The sequence below is a fragment of the Trachemys scripta genome, chromosome 7 (genome assembly GCF_013100865.1).
Source record: "Trachemys scripta elegans isolate TJP31775 chromosome 7, CAS_Tse_1.0, whole genome shotgun sequence".
Lineage (NCBI taxonomy): Eukaryota > Metazoa > Chordata > Testudines > Emydidae > Trachemys > Trachemys scripta.
In genome coordinates this window covers 125,855,908-125,874,592 of record NC_048304.1, presented here as the reverse complement: position 1 = coordinate 125,874,592, position 18,685 = coordinate 125,855,908, and the positions used below count along the sequence as shown (strand labels likewise).

The 18,685-nt window shown below is 48.1% G+C and overlaps 1 protein-coding gene across 1 annotated transcript in view; it reads left to right on the top strand.

The window, feature by feature from the left end:
* HPSE2 (heparanase 2 (inactive)) overlaps window positions 1-18,685 on the top strand; it is a 255,716-nt gene that overhangs the window by 179,033 nt on the left and 57,998 nt on the right. Inside the window, exon 6 of the mRNA XM_034776404.1 lies at window positions 14,945-14,992. Within this exon, the coding sequence (XP_034632295.1) occupies window positions 14,945-14,992 (48 nt within the window). The remainder of the gene's footprint in view (window positions 1-14,944; window positions 14,993-18,685) is intronic.

Here is an 18,685-nt window from a genome sequence, read left to right as displayed (position 1 = left end):
GCCATGTTAAAAAAAAATCTCACAGCCATTTAATTGAGACCCTGTTACACCCCCATGCTTTGGAGCAGGGTCTTGAAGTTTGGCAGGGAAGCACCTTTGCCATTCCCATGGAAAATCTGCCCAAATCTGGCTGAGTTATGACTCATTCATAGAAACATAGAATCTAAGGGTTGGAAGGGACCTCAGGAGGTATCTAGTCCAATCCCCTGCTCAAAGCAGGACCAGTCCCCAACTAAATCATCCCAGCCAGGGCTTTGTCAAGCCGGACTGTCAAAACCTCTAAGGAAGGAGATTCCACCACCTCCCTAGGTAACCCATTCCATGCTTCACCACCGTCCTAGTTAAATAGTTTTTCCTAACTTCTATAGTGAGCAGATTCTGTCTATCCTTTAGGGCTAACTCAGGCAAAACAGCTGGGGACTCCTGGTTTATGCTTAGAAATCCTCACCCCTCAGAGTGCAGCAGCATAGGAATAATAAATTTTTAACAGGCATTTTTATTCCCTTCCCCCAGCATTCGAGCTGTGATGGGACAAGGGCTTGGGCACGTACCCTCTCCAGGCTGTGGGGGAAGCAGTCAAAAAAGTCTTTTGTCCACAATGGCTTGTCTGATTTCTGTAGACCTTCTTTGGTTGGGGAGGAGATGTTCATTCACCACAAGAGGGGTTATGTCACACTTGATAGTGTTTCTTCCTGGACTGGGGGGATTTAGTCTTACCAAACATTTTTACAGTTACAGAGCAAACAATTAAACCTTATTTTATAGTGTGGGAGACAGACATTATAAGTAGGATTAAAACAGTACTTGCAGCATCCTACTAGCATTCCATAAACACATTCTTCAACTCTAATATCTATTTTAATAATTCGAACACACAGGTGAGTCAGCCTGGTTTCCAGATACGCATTTGTCAGTGTTGAGTGAGGCCTGAGGCCTTGGCATGAGCTGGTACCTGGTGTGCCAGCGTCACAGCAGCCATAGAAGATTAGGACACACTTAGCAACAGGAGCACACTGCTGACTCCTATCCAGCTTCTTGTCCACTGTAACCTCTAGGTCCTTTTCAGGAGAACTGCTGCTTAGCCAGTCAGTCCCCAGCCTGTAGCAGTGCATGGGATTCTTCCTTCCTAAGTGCAGGACGCTGCACTTGTCCTTGTTGAACCTCATCAGATTTCTTTTGGCCCAATCCTCCAATTTGTCTAGGTCACTCTGGACCCAATCTCTACCCTCCTGCATATTTACCTCTCCCCCCAGCTTAGTGTCATCCACAAACTTGCTGAGGGTGAAACCCTTCTTGTTACCCTTCACATCCCTTGCTAGCTGCAACTCCAATTGTGCTGTGGCCTTCCTGATTACACCCGTGCATGCTCAAGCAATATTTTATACTCCTCCCTAGTCATCTGTCCAAGTTTCTACTTCTTGTAAGCTTCCTTTTTGTGTTTAAGTTCAGCGAAGATTTCTCTGTTAAGCCAAGCTGGTCGCCTGCCATATTTGCTATTCTTTCTGCACATCAGGATGGTTTGTTCCTGCGCCCTCAATAAGGCTTCTTTAAAATACAGCCAGCTCTCCTGGACTCCTTTCCCCCTCATGTTATTCTCCCAGGGGATCCTGCCCATCTGTTCCCTGAGGGAGTCCAAGTCTGCTTTTCTGAAGTCCAGGGTCCCTATTCTGCTGCTCTCCTTTCTTCCTTTTGTGAGGATCCTGAACTCGACCATCTCTTGGTCACTGCTGCCCAGGTTGCCACCCGCTTCTACTTCTCCTACCAATTCTTCCCTGTTTGTGAGCAGCAGGTCAAGAGGAGCACGGCCCCTCGTTGGTTCCTCTGGAACTTGCAACAGGAAGTTGTCCCAAACACTCTCCAAAAACTTCCTGGATTGTCTGTGCACTGCTGTATTGCTCTCCCAGCAGATGTCAGAGTGATTGAAGTCCCTCATGAGAACCAGGGCCTGTGATCTGGAAACTTCTCTTAGTTGTCCAAAGAAAGCCTCGTCTACCTCCTCCTCCTCCTGCTCTCGTGGTCTATAGCAGACACCCACCATGACATCACCCTTGTTGCTCTCGCCTCTAAACTTAACCCAAAGACTCTCAACAGGCTTCTCTCCAGTTTCATACTGGAGCACTGAGCAATCATACTGCTCCCTTACATACAGTGCAACTCCTTCACCTTTCCTCCCTGCCTGATTGAGAAATCATTGATTTGCAACTAAATATAACCTTTGCACTAAATGTGATGCTTCTTTTTGCTTGCCAGGAGGATACATTATGTCTAGATACATTTATTTAAACAATTGTATAGCTTAATTTAATATTTCTTTGATTTTTAAAAAAAAAAAAATTAATTATGTTAGAAAACAGTTAATGATGCTTTTCTTTATGAGATTAATTTTTTTACTTGTGATTTGTGTCAAGCTCTACTGAGATAAAATTTCAAATGCAATTAAAAATGCACAAAAACCGCATTCTATTTTTTTATTAAATAAACGACCTTAAATGTGCTGGATACATAAACTCGTTTCTTATCAAAACATATTTTTCGTTTAAAACTAACCGATTTATTAAACAAAGGCAATATCATCTGTAGTTAATGAATTGAACTAATTTGTTTCTGGTCACCATGTGTTTCAAGATTTTAGAACTAGTAGATCTCATCCTCATGCCTAGTTTTTATTCAGACTGGAAGAGGAAAATAAGCTTTCCTGCTTTTTCAGCTTCCAATTGGTTTTGTAACTTTGAATAGACTAGTCATTGAGCTGAACTAGGTGAATAAACAGACATGAAGAAAATATTCTCTCTGTACCTGCAAGAGAGGCTACTGTTCATAGAATCAGAGAAGATCAGGGTTGGAAGAGACCTCAGGACGTATCTAGTCCACCCCCCTGCTCACAGCAGGACCAATCCCCAACTAAATCATCCCAGCCAGGGCTTTGTCAAGCTGGGCCTTAAAAACCTCTAAGGAAGGAGATTCCACCTGTCTACTGTTGTCAACAGCTGGTTTAGCACTTCAACAAACTCTGGTTCTGGGTGCTTAGCAAGTGATTTCCACCAGTTCAGTAGTTTGAGTTTTCTTTAAAACGTGACAGCAAACATGTACAGCTTAATATTTTTTGTGTTTAATGTATAGAATCATAGAATAATGGGGACCACAAGAGTCACCTAGTCTAACCCCCGCAAGATGCAGGATTTAAACCATCCAAGCCAGATGGCTCCAGCCTCCTTTTGAAAACCTCCAGTGAAGGAGCTTCCACACCCTCCCCAGGCGTCTGTTCCATTGGCCGACTGCTCTGACAATTCGGAAGATTTTCCTGAAACGTAATCTAAATCTGCTGGGCTGTAGTTTGAACCCACTGCCTTTTGTCCTGCCCTCTGTGGCAAAAGAGAACAACTTTTCTCTGTCTCTTTTTATGGCAGCCTTTCAGCCACAATCATATTCCCCCCTTCATCTCCTCTTTTCCCAACTGAACATAGCCAGTTCCTTCAGCCTTTGCCCATATGGCTGCATTGCGTCCCTTGGATCATGGGTGGCAAGGGAGCTGCTCATTTGGGGAGGCTAGGCCCTGGCCCCGCCCCCGCCCCTCTGACCTGTGGCCCTGCTGACCCTCCATCCCCAGCGCCCCTAGCACTGGGCGGCATACTCCCAGCCCTGGGAGGTGTGGCCCCAGCACCCGGGGGCCCCTCAGCGCTGTGCGGCCCCAGCCACCCCGAGTCCCAGCAGCAGGCTGGCCCACCCTAGCCCCAGTCCCAGCCCGCTTCCAGGAAGAGGAGCAGCTTGCCTGAGCTCGGGCCAAGGAGGGAGCGGCAAGCAGGAAGGGGTCTGGGGGCAGAGCATGGGCAGGGCTACCTGGGGCTGTTTGAGGAGGCATAGCCTCCCCCGGCCTGCGGTACCTGCCACCCATGCCTTTGATCATCTTTGTCACTCGCCCCTGGATCCTTTCCAGTTTCTCTACATCCTTTCTATACATTGGTGACCAAAATTGGACACAGTTCTCCAGCTGAGGCCTACCCAGCACCAAATAGAGCGGTACTGTCACCTCCTGTGACTTGTGTGCTGTGCCTCTGTTCATGCAACCTGACATTGCATTTGCTTTTTTTACAACCGCCTCGCACTGTTGACTCATGGTGGATCACAACCTTAACATAACCCCCAAATCCTTCTCAGCCGTGCTGCTGCCAAGCCAGTTATCTTCCATTCTGTATTTGTGCGTTTGGTTTTTCTTCCTCAGTCTCTTGGTTAGATGCTCCCATTAGTATTAGTCCATAGTCCAGAGGTTTGGGCAGGAAAGAGGCAAAATGAAGGTGTTTCCAGCACCTTTTATAGCTTCTGCCATGTGGCGGTAATCCCATTGTTTCAAACAAAGCCCTCAGCACAGCTAGTGGAAAATTACAGGTAAAAGGTGGAGTTTGGAGTCACATGGGAAAGTCACATGTCCATGCCTGATTTCTCTTAGTCATTAGCAGGAAAGCCAATTATCTGTAGATAGGTGTCTCCCATGGTCCATTGTGAGTTAAGTGTTCCTTGATGAACCACTTAATTTGAATAGTCTCTTCAAGATGTGCAGGCTAAACACCTTGTGGGTGCTACCCAGGAGCAAACATTTGAAATCCAGGTATAGCGCCAATACTCATAACTTCAGGTACAACGAAGGTACATGCATACAAATAGCATAATCATATTCAGTTAATCATAACACCTTACTTGACACACTTTGTATAAGATTTGTTGCAATTATATAACAGTGGTAGCAACAATGATCTGCATGGTCATATTTTAATCAGATAACGCCCCCGCAAAGAATTCTAGTAGATTGGTGAGACATGATTTCCATTTACAAAAACCATGTTGACTCTTCCCCAACAAATTATTTTCATCTATGTGTCTGACAATTTTGTTCTTTACAGTTTGCGTGGTATTGAAGTCAGGCTTACCTGCCTGTAATTGCCGGGATCACTTCTGGAGCCCTTTTTGAAAATTGGCATCACATTAGGTATCTTCCAGTCATTTGGTACAGAAGTGGATTTAAATGATAGGTTACGAACTACAGTTAGTAGTTCTGCAATTTCACATTTGAGTTCCTTCAGAACTCTTGGGTGATACCATCTGCTCCTGGTGACTTATTACTGTTTAGTTTATCAATTTGTTCCAAAACCTCCTCCAATGACACCTCAGTCTGGGACAGTTCCTCAGACTGGCTCAAGTTTGGGAATCTCCCTCACATCCTCAGCCGTGAAGACCGAGTTTGCAAATATTATTGCCAGTGAGTCTGCGATTTCTTCAGCTAATTCCTTCAGCACCCTCGAGTGAATAGCATCCAGCCCCACTGATGTGATTTCGTTCAAATTGGTCAGAAGATCTCTGACGTGTTCTTTACTTATCCCGATCTGCCTCCCTTCCCCTTGATTGCCTATAATAACTTCGCTAGTCGTCTGGTCATGTTATTTTTTGGGAGAAGACTGAAGCAAAGTTGACATTGAGCAACTCTGCCTTCCTATCATCTTCTGTTACCAGCTCACCACCTCCACTGAGCAGCGGACCCACACACCACCCTTGATCTTTCTTTGTTGTTATTTGAAGAACCCCTTCTTGTTGTCTCTAACATTCCTTATGAGCGGTAACTCATTCTTTGCCTTGGCTTTCCTCATTTTGTCCCTACATGCTCATGCTACTCGCTTGTCTACTTCCCTGGTGACATGCCCCTCTCTCCATTTCCTGTATGGATCCCTTTTGGTTTTTAGATAGCTAAAAAGCTCCTTGTGCAGCCGAACTGGTCTCCCATGGCTCTTATCTTTCCTCTGTGTTGGAATAGCTTGATGTTGAGTCTCCAATTTACATCTTTTAGGAACTGCCAGTCTCCTTCGACTCCTTTTCTTCTTAATTGGTCTCAGGGCCATCCCTACCCATATGCAAAGTACACAGCTGCGTAGGGCACCAGGAAATTTGAGCAACCACATTTCCTGATGTCCTGCGCGGCTTGTGCTGCTCTAGCCCCTGCTCCGCCTCTTCCCCATGCCCCCCCCCCCACTCTGCCCCAGCCCCTTCTCTGCCCCCACACCTGTGAGGACGGCTGGAGGGGCCGGGCCTGCACTCACCGCGTGGTAAGTGGAGCGACCTGGCCCCAGCCCGCTCCACTCCCCTGGCTCCTAGCAGGGGGGCTGCATAGGGCACCCAAATGGCTAGGGACGGTCCTGATTGGTCTTTCCATGGGACCTCGCCTGCTATTTCTCGGAATCGGTTGAACTCGCCTGTCTGAAGTCCAGTTCTGCTGTTCTCATGTCCTTCTTTCCTAGGATCTTGAATTTTATCAGATCGTGATCACTTCCTCCCAAGTTCCCAACCACCTTCCCGTTCGCAACTAATTCATCCCTGGGGGTCAAAATCAGATCCAAAATGGATGACCCCCCTCGTTGTTTCCTCAACTTTTTGAATCAGAAAGCTGTCCCCTGCACATGCTAAGAACTTGCAGGACGTATTATTGTTACGCTGCAATCAGAGGTGCCAGCTCCAGGGTGCTCTGGTTCTGGAGCACCCACCGGAAAACAATAGTGGGGCCCACTGATCAGCTCATGTGCTTCAATAGCTTGAATGGGTTATAGTTTGTCAATTTCAAATTTAATTTTAAGTAGGTTTATTTTTATGAATAAACCTGTCTTTAATTTAAATAACCTGATTTAAATCAATTTTTTAACTTTTTAAAAATGATCAATTTTTGTCCATCCTGACCTGAACACCTGCTATTTTTTCAAGGGGATCACCATCTAAAAGTATTTCCATTGGGCAGAGATTTCTGGGAATAGACGGCTCTTTGATTTAGCAGGAAAAGGCAGATGGAGATCCAATGGCTGGCAGCTGATGCTAGACAGATTCAGACTAGAAATAAGGTGCAGGTTTGTACACTGATTCATTAACAACCTAGAGGGGGTGGGTTCTCCATCCCTGGCAGCCTGTAAGGCAAGACTGGGTCTCTTTTCCAGAGAGACACTGCAGCTCAAACAGCCGAAGGATCATAAACGGTCCCTTCTGGCCTGAAATTGATGACTAACCCTCCGGGGCGTGTGTGCTACTCTAACAATAACTATGTCTGTTCAGGCACAGCACAGCCGTGCTAGAACGACCCCCTCGGGATCCAAGTCATTTCTGTGTTAGTGCAAAAGAGACCTGTGGGGGCGGGGGCTGACAGCTCCTCCAGCCCCAGCACCGCAGTGGGGCTCGAGGGGGGATCCAGGGACCAGGTTCGTTGTAGTCCAAGGTTCGTTATTGTGAAGAGTGTTATAGCGAGGGTGTGCTGTACGTATGTGCCAGCAACATCTGCACAGGAATTACATTACACACTAGTAAGAATCCTTGTCGAGCGCTTGTCATGCCTAGATCTGGCTCTGCTAGGGAGGTTAAGGATCACTACTCTTATCTCTAACTATGGAGTTTAACTGAGTCAGAAGGGTTAAGTTTAATGGGATCTTTAAGGCTTTGATTTTTGCCATTTTACTGATATTTGTACATAACAAACTCAAAGTTGAACCCTGAGCAGAATTAGAATCTTTCACAGTCGTCTTAATGTTGGTTTTATGCGGAAAGAATTAGAAGAGTTCCAAAATGGTCCCTTTTTCCCCCTGAAGTTTTTTGACTGATTATCTCATCTTTGCTCTATATTCATTTCGATGGCATAAATGGGCCCAAAGAGTCAAAGACGTTAACATGACCCTGTCATTGGCCAACATTAACTGGTGCTAAACCAGGTTCGGGGTTTGGGGTACAGAAACCACAACCTGCTTAGTATCATGGCAAAAGCAACATTCAACAACCTTTTAACCGTTTATTAATGATAAGGGGAGCGGCGGGGGGAGTGGGAACAGTTAAAACATTTTGAATGTTATTAAATAAGAGTTTCATTTGCACAACATCCCTTGTTCCTCCACCTTTTAGCTGGAGAGAGATTTTAGAAAGAAACCTTCCTGGTCTGACCGAGTCTTAGATGGGATTAAAGGTACCAACAGCTGTCCTTTTGGGCAGGGTTGCCAGGTGCCCAGTTTTCAATCGGAACACCCGGTCGAAAAGGGACCCTGGCGGCTTTGGTCAGCACCACTGACTGTTAAAAGTCCAGTCGTCAGTGCTGCGGGTCTAAGGCAGGCTAGTCCCTACCTGTCCTGGCTCCTAGGCAGGGGGGCCACGGGGCCCCACATGCTGCCTCCACCCCGATCACCGGCTCCACATTCCCATTGACCAGGAACCATGGCCAGTGGGAGCTGGGGGGAGGTGTCTGCTGGCGAGAGCAGCGAGCGGAACCTCCTGGGCCCCCCCGCCTAGGAGCTGGACCTGCTGGCCGCTTGCGGGGTGAAGCACGGTGCCAGGACAGGCAGGGAGCGCACCTTATCCCTGCTGCGCACTGACCAGAAGCCGCCCGAGATAAGCTCACACCCCTGCCCCAGCCTTGAGCTCCTCCCAAACCCAGAGGCCCTTTCTGCACCCCAAACCACTCATCCCTGGCCCCACCCCAGAGCCTGCAACCCCAGCCAGACCCCTCACCCCCCCTTGCACCCCAACCTCCTACCCAGCCCAGAGCCCCCTCCCACACCCTGAACCCCTCATCCCCCGCCCCACCCCAGAGCCTGCACCCCCAGCCCAGAGCCAGTACCCCATCCTGCACCCCAACCCCCTGCCTCAACCCGCAGTCCCCTACCGCACTCCGAATCCCTCGGCCCCACCCTCCAGCCTGGAGCCCCCTCCTGCACCCCAAACCCTTCATCCTCAGAGCCTGCCCCCCACTCCCACCCCCCTGCCTCAACACACAGCCCCCTCCCACATTCTGAATCCCTCAGCTCCACCCCCCAGCCTGGAGCCCCCTCCTGCACCCCAAACCCACTCAGCCTTACCTAGCACCATGATCAGCACACGGTCCCCCAAACAACAGACCATGGCGTATTTCAGTCCAGCAGCAAGCACACCCCAATAAACTGTGACGTTATGAGTGTAATATAATATCTCATTGAAAGATGACAGGGCCAGAAAGAGTTAATTAACTCCCAGACTGACCTGACATGGCTGAACTTTAGAGACTGGTTAGGAGGATCTGTAAATGAACAGAGCTTTGAAATGCAGACGGCATTGTTAGAGAGAGAAGGGGAGCTGTGTGCTCAGGGCTTGTGATGTCAGCAAACAAGTCTTGTCTATTGCTATAACTTTAATTCAAAGATCAAAAAAGGAATATTAACATTTAGGAAGACACTTGAGGGAAATAGTATTATTGTCTCTATGTCTCTTTGAAGGTTGTGTTAACCTGTATCTGAACTGTGTAATGGATAAATTACCCTGTGCTAATTGCCAGGATGTTTGGGAGAAGGAGAGTTAGACCTATTGTTTTCTCAGGCCAAAAGGCTACTGGAAATGTATAAGAACCTTGGGACACGATTCAACATCATCTCAGAGCTGCTTTGGGTTTCAAGAGGGGGAAACCTTAAGCCACAAAGATTGAGATCCCCAGTCACTGACTGGAGCCACCCTGAATATGAACATTGGACTATAACCTCTGGACTATTTCTAAAAGGACTTTTGGCAACAACAAGCTCATCTCTGCTATGTATCTGAACCTCAAGAATTGAATTCAAGTCTGTCTGTATATTGATCTTTGAACCAACACACTCTCTCTTTTCTTTTTTAATAAATTTTAGTTTAGTTAATAAGAATTGACTATAGTGTGTATTTTGGGTAAGATCTAATTTATAATTGAACCTGGGTATGTGGCTGATCCTTTGGGGGTGGAAGAACCTTTTCTTTTATATGATGAGATAAGATTTTCAGTAACCATCATCGTATCTGATGTGTCTGTCTGAACAAAGGCCTAAGGCTGGGCACTTTAAGAGAACTGCATTGTTTAAACTTCTGAGTAACCAGTGAGGTAATACAGAAGCTGTTTTGGGCTGGTTGGTAAATCTAAGTATTGGAATATCCACCAGCGTCTGGAGTTTGTCTGCCTCGTTCTGTTTGCAGTTCACCCTGATTGAGTGATAACAAACTTACCCCAAGGGTCAACTATCCCCATGTTGACTGGGTACATGTCAGCTCAGGACAGGATGCAGAGATAAAGTTTCTTGACACCTTAAATGACTGCGTCTTGGAGCAGCTAGTGCTGGAGCCCACTAGAGGGGAGGCAATTCTTGATTTAGTCCTAAATGGAGCACAGGATCAGGTCCCAGAGGTGAATTAGCTGGACCGCTTGGTAATAGTGACCATAATATAATAAAATTGAACATCCCTGTGGTGGGGGAAACACCACAGCAGCCCAAGCATTTAATTTCAGAAAGGAGAACTACACAAAAATGAGGAAGTTGGTTAAACAGAAGTTAAAAGGTACAGCGCAAAAAGTGAAATCCCTGCAAGCTGCATGGAAACTTTTTAAAGACGCCATAATAGAGGCTCAACTTAACTGTATTCCCCAAATTAAAAAACATAGTAAGAGAACCAAAAAAGTGCAACTGCGGCTAAACAACAAAGTTTAAGAAGCAGTGAGAGGCAAAAAGGCATCCTTTAAAAAGTGGAAGTTAAATCCTAGTGAGGAAAATAGAAAGGAGCATAAACTCTGGCAAATGAAGTGTAAAAATATAATTAGAACATAAGAGTGGCCAGACTGGGTCAGACCAAAGGTCCATCCAGCCCAGTATCCTGTCTACCGACGGTGGCCAATGCCAGGTGCCCCAGAGGGAGTGAACCTAACAGGCAATGATCAAGTGATCTCTCTCCTGCCATCCATCTCCAGCCTCTGATAAACAGAGGCTAGGGACACCATTCCTTACCCGTCCTGGCTAATAGCCATTGATGGACTTAACCTCCATGAAGTTATCTAGTTCTCTTTTAAACCCTGTTATAGTCCTAGCCTTCACAACCTCCTCAGGCAAGGAGTTCCACAGGTTGACTGTGCACTGTGTGAAGAAGAACTTCCTTTTATTTTAAACCTGCTGCCCATTAATTTCATTTGGTGGCCACTAGTTCTTATATTATGGGAACAAGTAAATAACTTTTCCTTATTCACTTTCTCCACACCACTCCTGATTTTATATACCACTATCATATCCCCCCTTAGTCTCCTCTTTTCCAAGCTGAAAAGTCTTAGCCTCTTTAATCTCTCCTCATATGGGACCCGTTCCAAACCCCTAATCATTTTAGTTGCCCTTTTCTGAACTTTTTCTAATGCCAGTATATCTTTTTTGAAATGAGGAGACCACATCTGTACACAGTATTCGAGATGTGGGCGTACCATTGATTTATATAAGGGCAATAAGATATTCTCCATCTTATCTCTATCCCTTTTTTAATGATTCCTAACATCCTGTTTGCTTTTTTGACTGCCGCTGCACACTGCGTGGACGTCTTCAGAGAACTATCCAGGATGACTCCAAGATCTCTTTCCTTATTAGTTGTAGCTAAATTAGCCCCCATCATATTGTATAGAAGGGGTTATTTTTTCCAATTACATTTATCCTCATTAAATTTCATTTGCCATTTTGTTGCCCAATCATTTAGTTTTGTGAGATCTTTTTGAAGTTCTTAACAGTCTGCTTTAGTCTTAATTAGGAAGGCCAAAAGAGAATTTGAGGAACAGTTAGCTAAAGACTAAAAAGTAATAGCAAAAAATTTTTTAAGTGCATCAGAAGCAGGAAGCCTGCTAAACAACCAGTGAGGCCACTGGACGACTGAGATGCTAAAGGAGCACTCAAGGCCAATAAGGCCATTGCAGAGAAACTAAATGGATTTTTTGCATTGGTCTTCACAGTTGAGGATGTGAGGAAAATTCCCAAACCTGAGCCATTGTTTTTAGGTGACAAATCTGAGGAACTGTCCCAGATTGAGGTGTCAGTGGAGGAGGTTTTGGAACAAACTGATAAACTAAACAGTAATAAGCCACCAGGACCAGATGGGATTCACCCAAGAGAGCTGAAGGAACTCAGACGTGAAATTGCAGAACTACTAATTGTAGTTTGTAACCATCATTTAAATCAGTTTCTGTACAAAATGACTGGAGGATAGCTAATATGATGCCAATTTTTTAAAAGGGCTCCAGAAGTGATCCTGGCAATTACAGGCCGGTAAACCTGACTTCAGTATCAGGCAAACTGGTTGAAACTATAGTCAAGAACAAAATTGTCAGACACGTAGATGAACATACTTTCTTGGGGAATAGTCAACATGGTTTATGTAAAGGGAACTCATGCCCCACCAATCTACTAGAATTCTTTGAGGAGGTCAACAAGCATGTGGCCAAGGGGGATCCAGTGGATATAGTGTACTTAGATTTTCAGAAAGCCTTTGACAAGGTCCCTCACCAAAGGATCTTAAGCAAAGTAAGCGGTCATTGGATAAAAGGGAAGGACCTCTCCTGGATGGGTAACTGGTTAAAAGATAGGAAACAAGGGGTAGGAATAAATGGTCAGTTTTCAGAATGGAGAGAGGTAAATAGTGGTGTCCCCCAGGGGTCTGTACTGGGCCCAGTCTTTAACATTCATAAATGATCTGGAAAAAGGGGTAAACAGTGAGGTGGCAAAATTTGCAGACGATACAAAACTACTCTAGATAGTTAAGTCCCAGGCAGACTGCGAAGAGCTACAAAGGGATCTCACAAAACTGGGTGACTGGGCAACAAAATGGCAGATGAAATTCAATGTTGATAAATGCAAAGTAATGTACATTGGAAAACATAATCCAAACTATACATATAAAATGATGGGATCTAAATTAGCTGTTACCACTCCAGAAAGAGATCTTGGAGTCATTGTGGATAATTCTCTGAAAACATCTACTCAATGTGCAGCGGCAGTCAAAAAAGCAAACAGAATGTTGGGAATCATTAAGAAAGGGATAGATAATAAGACAGAAAATATCATATTGCCTCTATATAAATCCATGGTGTGCCCACATCTTGAATACTGTGTGCAGATGTGGTTGCCCCATCTCCAAAAAGATATATTGGAATTTGGAAAAGGTTCAGAAAAGGGCAACAAAAATGATGAGGGGTCTGGAATGGCTTCCTTGTGAGGAGAGATTAATAAGACTGGGACTTTTCAGCTTGGAAAAGAAACGACTAAGGGGGGATATGATCGAGTCTATAAAATCATGACGGGTGTGGAGAAAGTAAATCAGGAAGTGTTATTTACTCCTTCTCATTACACAAGAACTAGGGGCCACCAAATGAAATGAATAGACTGAATGATAAAAGCGAGGGGCAAACTAGGGTTACCATATGTCCGGTTTTTCCTGTACATGTCCGGCTTTTTGGTAATCAAAGCCCCGTCCGGGGGGAATTGCCAAAAAGCCGAACATGTCTGGGAAAAATACCGGCCGGGCACTTCCCCTCCCGGGCTCCAGCTGCGCTGGGGAAGCGCCGGCTGGGGGCGCAGGGTCTGGAGGCTGCCCAGCAAACTGTGACGCCGGTAGCGCTCGGGCAGCCCTTTTCGCGTGGCTGGAAGGGAGGAGGGGGAGTTAGGGCGGGGACTTTGGGGAAGGGGAGGGGGAAGGGGTGGAGTTGGGGCGGGGCCGGGGGTGGGAAAGGGGCGGGGTCAGGGCCCATGGAGTGTCCTCTTTTTTTATTTTTTAAATATGGTAACCCTAGGGCAAACACTGCAAGGGATTTCTCTCCCTGTCCCTGTCCCTGTCCATCTCCCTCTTTGCCCCTAAGAATACAAAAGAACAAACCGCTGGACTATGGTCTGAAGATTTTGGTCAGTAATACCGCCTGAAGGATGTGGTAAGGAATTTATCTGGAATCAAATCTAGTTTGTTACGTTAGGAAGTGCTTGTCTTTCTTTTTCTTACAGCCATTGCTGACTTTTATGCCTCATGACTTGTACTCAGTCTTACTTAAGATCCTATCTTCCTTTGTTGTTAATCTGGTTTTATTGTTTAATCCAATCCAGTGTGTTTAAATTACATTGTCTGGGTAACTCCATTTAGGGTGGCAAGTTGTGTATACATTTTGGGGAGGAATCCGGGACTGGGGATGTGTTGTGGGAACCCAGGTTACAGGGCAAGAGATGAGACGGGTCTGGAGAACTCTCCCGTATGTCACAATAGTTACAGTGACTTCCCAAAAATATCACAGTACAATGCTCACTGCTCAACACACGCACACAACTGTCATTAAAATATACAAATCGATATTTTTGTATGTATATTCATAATGTGTTTTATAACAAACTAGTCACAGACTCAAGTATCAGAGGGGTAGCCGTGTTAGTCTGAATCTGTAAAAAGTCACAGAGGGTCCTGTGGCACCTTTAACTTCTGTTAGTGTTAAAGGTGCCACAGGACCCTCTGTGACTAGTCACAGACTGTGCATTGCAGTGTGGTTTTGGGGGCATGGTTTCCGATGTGAGCATTGAGGGTGATGGTATTGCTGACAAGGAAGTGACAGCACTAGGGAGGCCATTAGTGTGTTGGTGGCAGGAAGGTAATGCTTGGAGACTGGCAGTGTGCTGGGTGTGAATGGAATCTGTAATCTAGAACCGCCTTGGTTTTGGTATTAGGCGTGCGAGGAAATACACTTGAACAACCTGAACTCTAATTTAACAATGACTGTTGTGTGGGGATGAGCATCTTCCATGGGCTTAGACTTCCGAGTCATGAACTATCAAGAGACTAATTCATGCACATACCTTGTTGCCACCTTAACTATGGAGCTCCTGAAGTGCCTCCATAATCCTCCTAGATCTGATGTCCCGGAAGAATGCTCAAGGCCTTGGTCTTGGGTTGGCTTTCTCCTCCTCCTGTGTTCGGAGCTGGAGATGCAACAGACACTTATAATAATTGCTCGGTTGGTTCTTTCCATGTAAGGACACACGAATCTAGTTCAGCAGCAGTCAGTGCAGTGACGGTGTCTGCCATCACGTGAGTTGGGGGGAGTGTCTGTTGCTCATCAACCGCGGTCACAACATCAGGCTTACATGGTTTCTTCATGTGTTTCCTACAGGTTCATGAAGGTGGCTGGCCGCACCGTGGATGCTGTTACCTGGCAACAGTAGGTATTCACCATTCCTTTTACTTTCCACAACTAGCAGCTCTGCAGCAATGCGATGTTGTTGTTTAGGGCAGAGTTAACATCTTGTCTAGGGTCACACGGTCACTGTGAAAGGGACAGACCCCTGGAAACCACCTCCTCAGCCACTGGACTGTGCTTAAATGGCGGGAAAGGCCGTCCCCCGGCAGCTCAATAGGACACACGCCCTGGCAGGGATGCATTAGCCTTTGCTATTCCCAGAGGCGTAGCGAGCGCCCTTCGTACCCTTCGACCGGAGGGGGCCCCGCAAAGAAGGGGGCCCCTAAAAGTGGCAAAATAAATACCACATTCCAGTTTCTGCATTGTAAGGGGCCCCGCCCGGACATATGTTCGGAGGGGGCCACCGTTCGGAGGGGGCCACGTTCTTTGTTGCTACGGCCCTGGCTATTCCCCTGGGCTGGGCGTGTAAGTATCTACCTGGGGAACAGAGATTTAATAATGGCTTCTCCAGTCTAGCAGAGACAGGTCTAAAGAGCCAGTGGCGGGATAAATTAAGGCTGGAAATAGGGCGTACATTTTTAACAGTGAACGTAATTATCCATTGGGACAACTTAGCAAGGGCTGCGATGGAGCTCCAGCGCTGGCACTGCCTTTCTAAAGGATCTGGGCTAGGAATTACGTCGGGGCCGTTCTCTGGCTTGTGCTAGACAGGAGGTCAGACTAGGTGATCACAGTGACCCTTCCGGCCTTGGAATCTCTGAATAACTAGTCACCCCTCCCAGGCTACCAAATTGCAGAAAGGGGAAAAAACTCTCCCCCAAGCTTCCTTTGTTGCCTGGGTTCCTGATACCTAGTAAGGTAGGCAGACAGCATCCGGGTTTGGCAAGGCTGCACGGGACAGGTGAGAAGGAAGCTGCATGTGGTGCGCCACTGGACAATTTGAAAGTCCTTCTGTGTATCCTGCTTCTCTTTGCACCTCTGGCTGTTGCCTCTCACAGGCTGGTGGCCTGGATCTAAACCCACCGGAGCCAGAGGGAAAAAGACTCAGTCCAATGGTAAATACATTACTGCTGGATTCTCTGCCACCCTACATAGGAAACAGAAACTGGGTGCCCAGGGGGAATCCACCTATAGGAATAACCTACAAACCACTGCACAGCACTGTAACTAGGATACAGGGCCGGAGAATAGATTCCCACAGAAATCTTTTATGTCAACTCCCAGATTCCAGTCCAGGATGGGCTTGTCAGCAAGAGGTTAATGCTTGATTTCTCACCTGACTCCCCAAATTACAAAATGAAAGTGTTAATAGCGCCATTGGCAGAGAGGCTTGGAGCATGTTCGAGTGTCGTGGGTAAGGCAAAGATTTTGTCAGGGGTATTTTTAGTAAAGTTACGGACGGGTCACGGGCAATAAAGAAAAGTTCCTGGAAGTCCATGACCTGCCCCTGACGTTTACTGAAAATATCCCTGACAAACCAGGGAGCCCAACTGCCTGCAGAGGTTGGGCAGCTGCGGGGGCCGCTCCAAGTTCTGGTGTCCCTGTCCCCCTCCCGCCTGTGGGGCTTGGAGCTCTGGGGTACCCCTGCCATCTGTGGAGACCAGGAGCTTTGCAGGATCCCCGGCGCCCACAGCAGCTCAGAGCTCGGGAACCGCCCCCTCCGTCGGCCGGGAGTTGCAGGGCAGGTGGCGTGGAGCCCCCGAGCAAAGGGCAGTCCCCTCCCTGCTCCCCCCAAGCACGGGTCGAACAGCCCCAGTGCCTCCCCCCGCCCCCTCCCCCCCACACACACACACAGCACTGGGCAGCCCCAACCACCACAAGTCCTGACCGCCCTGAGGAGGAGCAACATGCCGGGGCTGGGGTCAAGGGGGAAGGGCAAGCACTTAGCAGGACTTCGGGGAGGAGCGTGAGCGGGGCCATGCAGGGCTGGTTGGGTCGGCACAGTCTTCCCCAGCCTACGGGACGCGCCGCCCATGCCCCTAGGAACCTACCTATGATCTAGGGAACAAGCTGAGCCCCACGCACTCCCCTGACAACGAGGGGCACGTTACAAACCAGGGGCTGCAATCCAAACCCTGGCTAGCGGCACTGAGCACCACCGGGTGTTGGCTTTTGTGGTGTAAATTGTTCCATGTCCTCTCCCCTTCCCCGTGAGCCTCAGCTTTCCAGGTTCGTCTTTGATGGCTTGCACGGGCACATTGCACTGCAGGTGGGCACCTCGTGCACCGGGGTCGGGGAGCGTTCCCTCCGCGGGGCCCAGCGGGGTGGTCCGAGAGCCCTCTGTCGCCACCCTGGTGTGAGAGGGCAGAACAACCCTGCCCCCTCTCAGCTCCTTCTTGCTGCCACTGATGGTTGTCAGAGCACTGCCAGGCTTGTGACAAACGTGTTCCCCACTCCTGTGTGTATATCGCCTGTTGCTGTTAGACATTAGCCAGTTCTCAGTGCTAGGTTTGCATTTTAGGCCTTTTTTGACCACTTTTTATCTTTCGGTACCGGGATCGGTACCAGAACAATGCCCAGCTCTCCGGGGCTACGTCCTGCTGGCCTTGTGCTAAGCCTGTGCCAGTCGGCGCCCCACACCTGGCCTGCTTACGCCACTTGGGAAAATCCCACATTAGAGACAAATGTCCCGTTTGTAAAGGGATCAAGCCCCGCTCAAAGGCAACACAAAGGCTCACGTGCTTACTTACGGAGGCAGCACTTTGCCCTCCATCAGAGTCATCACTTGGGGGAAGTACCCACAGGACGTCCGTTTCAGTGTGGAGATGTCCTCTGTCCCAGTCGCTGGTACTGAGGAAAAGGCTCAGGCCTTCCTCAGGTTCAGTACCGGAGCCAAGTAGAGGCAGAGACTCTGTGAAACATTCAGGGGAGGGGCTCTCCCTGGAGCACTCCTCGCCTAGCGAGAGGAGATTGCTGCCTCTGGAACCTGTGGCAGGTCTGTCGGGCCGTCCCGTGAAAGATCTCTGCAGCGCCCTCCCAACCACTCTGGAGACATGCGCAGCCGCAAGGAACCTGCTTAGCCTCTTGGTACCAATTCACAGGCAGTACTAGAAGGTTTACAACCAGCACCGATGCCTGCACCTACCTCGCTGCGTCAAGAGCCTACAGTATTGTTACCTCCCAAGCGTCCACAAAAGCTGGAGCAGTCAAGGGGCAAACCTCCGATGGTGTCGCCAGTACTGCCACCCCTCTCAGTCTCAGCGGGCTCTGCCCCTCCATCGTCAGAGCTATCAGACTCTTCTTCTGCTGACTCGGAGGTGAGGTCATCCGTATCCCATTCGGGTTGGGGAACATCCCGCCCCGCAGTCCTGGGCACCATGGGCCAGGCAGCAACCGCAGCACTGGCCTCCTTCTAAGTGACAATGGACCAGATGAGGATGGGTCCAGGCCTGTACCAGTGGCAGGTCTGGACACCGTGGGACATCACCTCTCCAGCTAGGACCTCCCCTCGACCCTCTTGTTCACTATCTTCAAGAGCACTTGGGGGCAGGGGCCTGAGTGAGCAAGTAGTTCAGAGCCCAGGCCCTGGATCAGGGCGGGGCAAACACAGTTAGGCTCAGGCCCTTGACTGCAGGGGCTGAGCGAGCGAATAGTTCAAAGCCCAGGCCCTGGATCAGGGCGGGGCAAACACAGTTAGGCTCAGGCCCTTGACTGCAGGGGCTGAGCGAGCGAATAGTTCAGAGCCCAGGCCCTGGATCAGGGCGGGGCAAACAC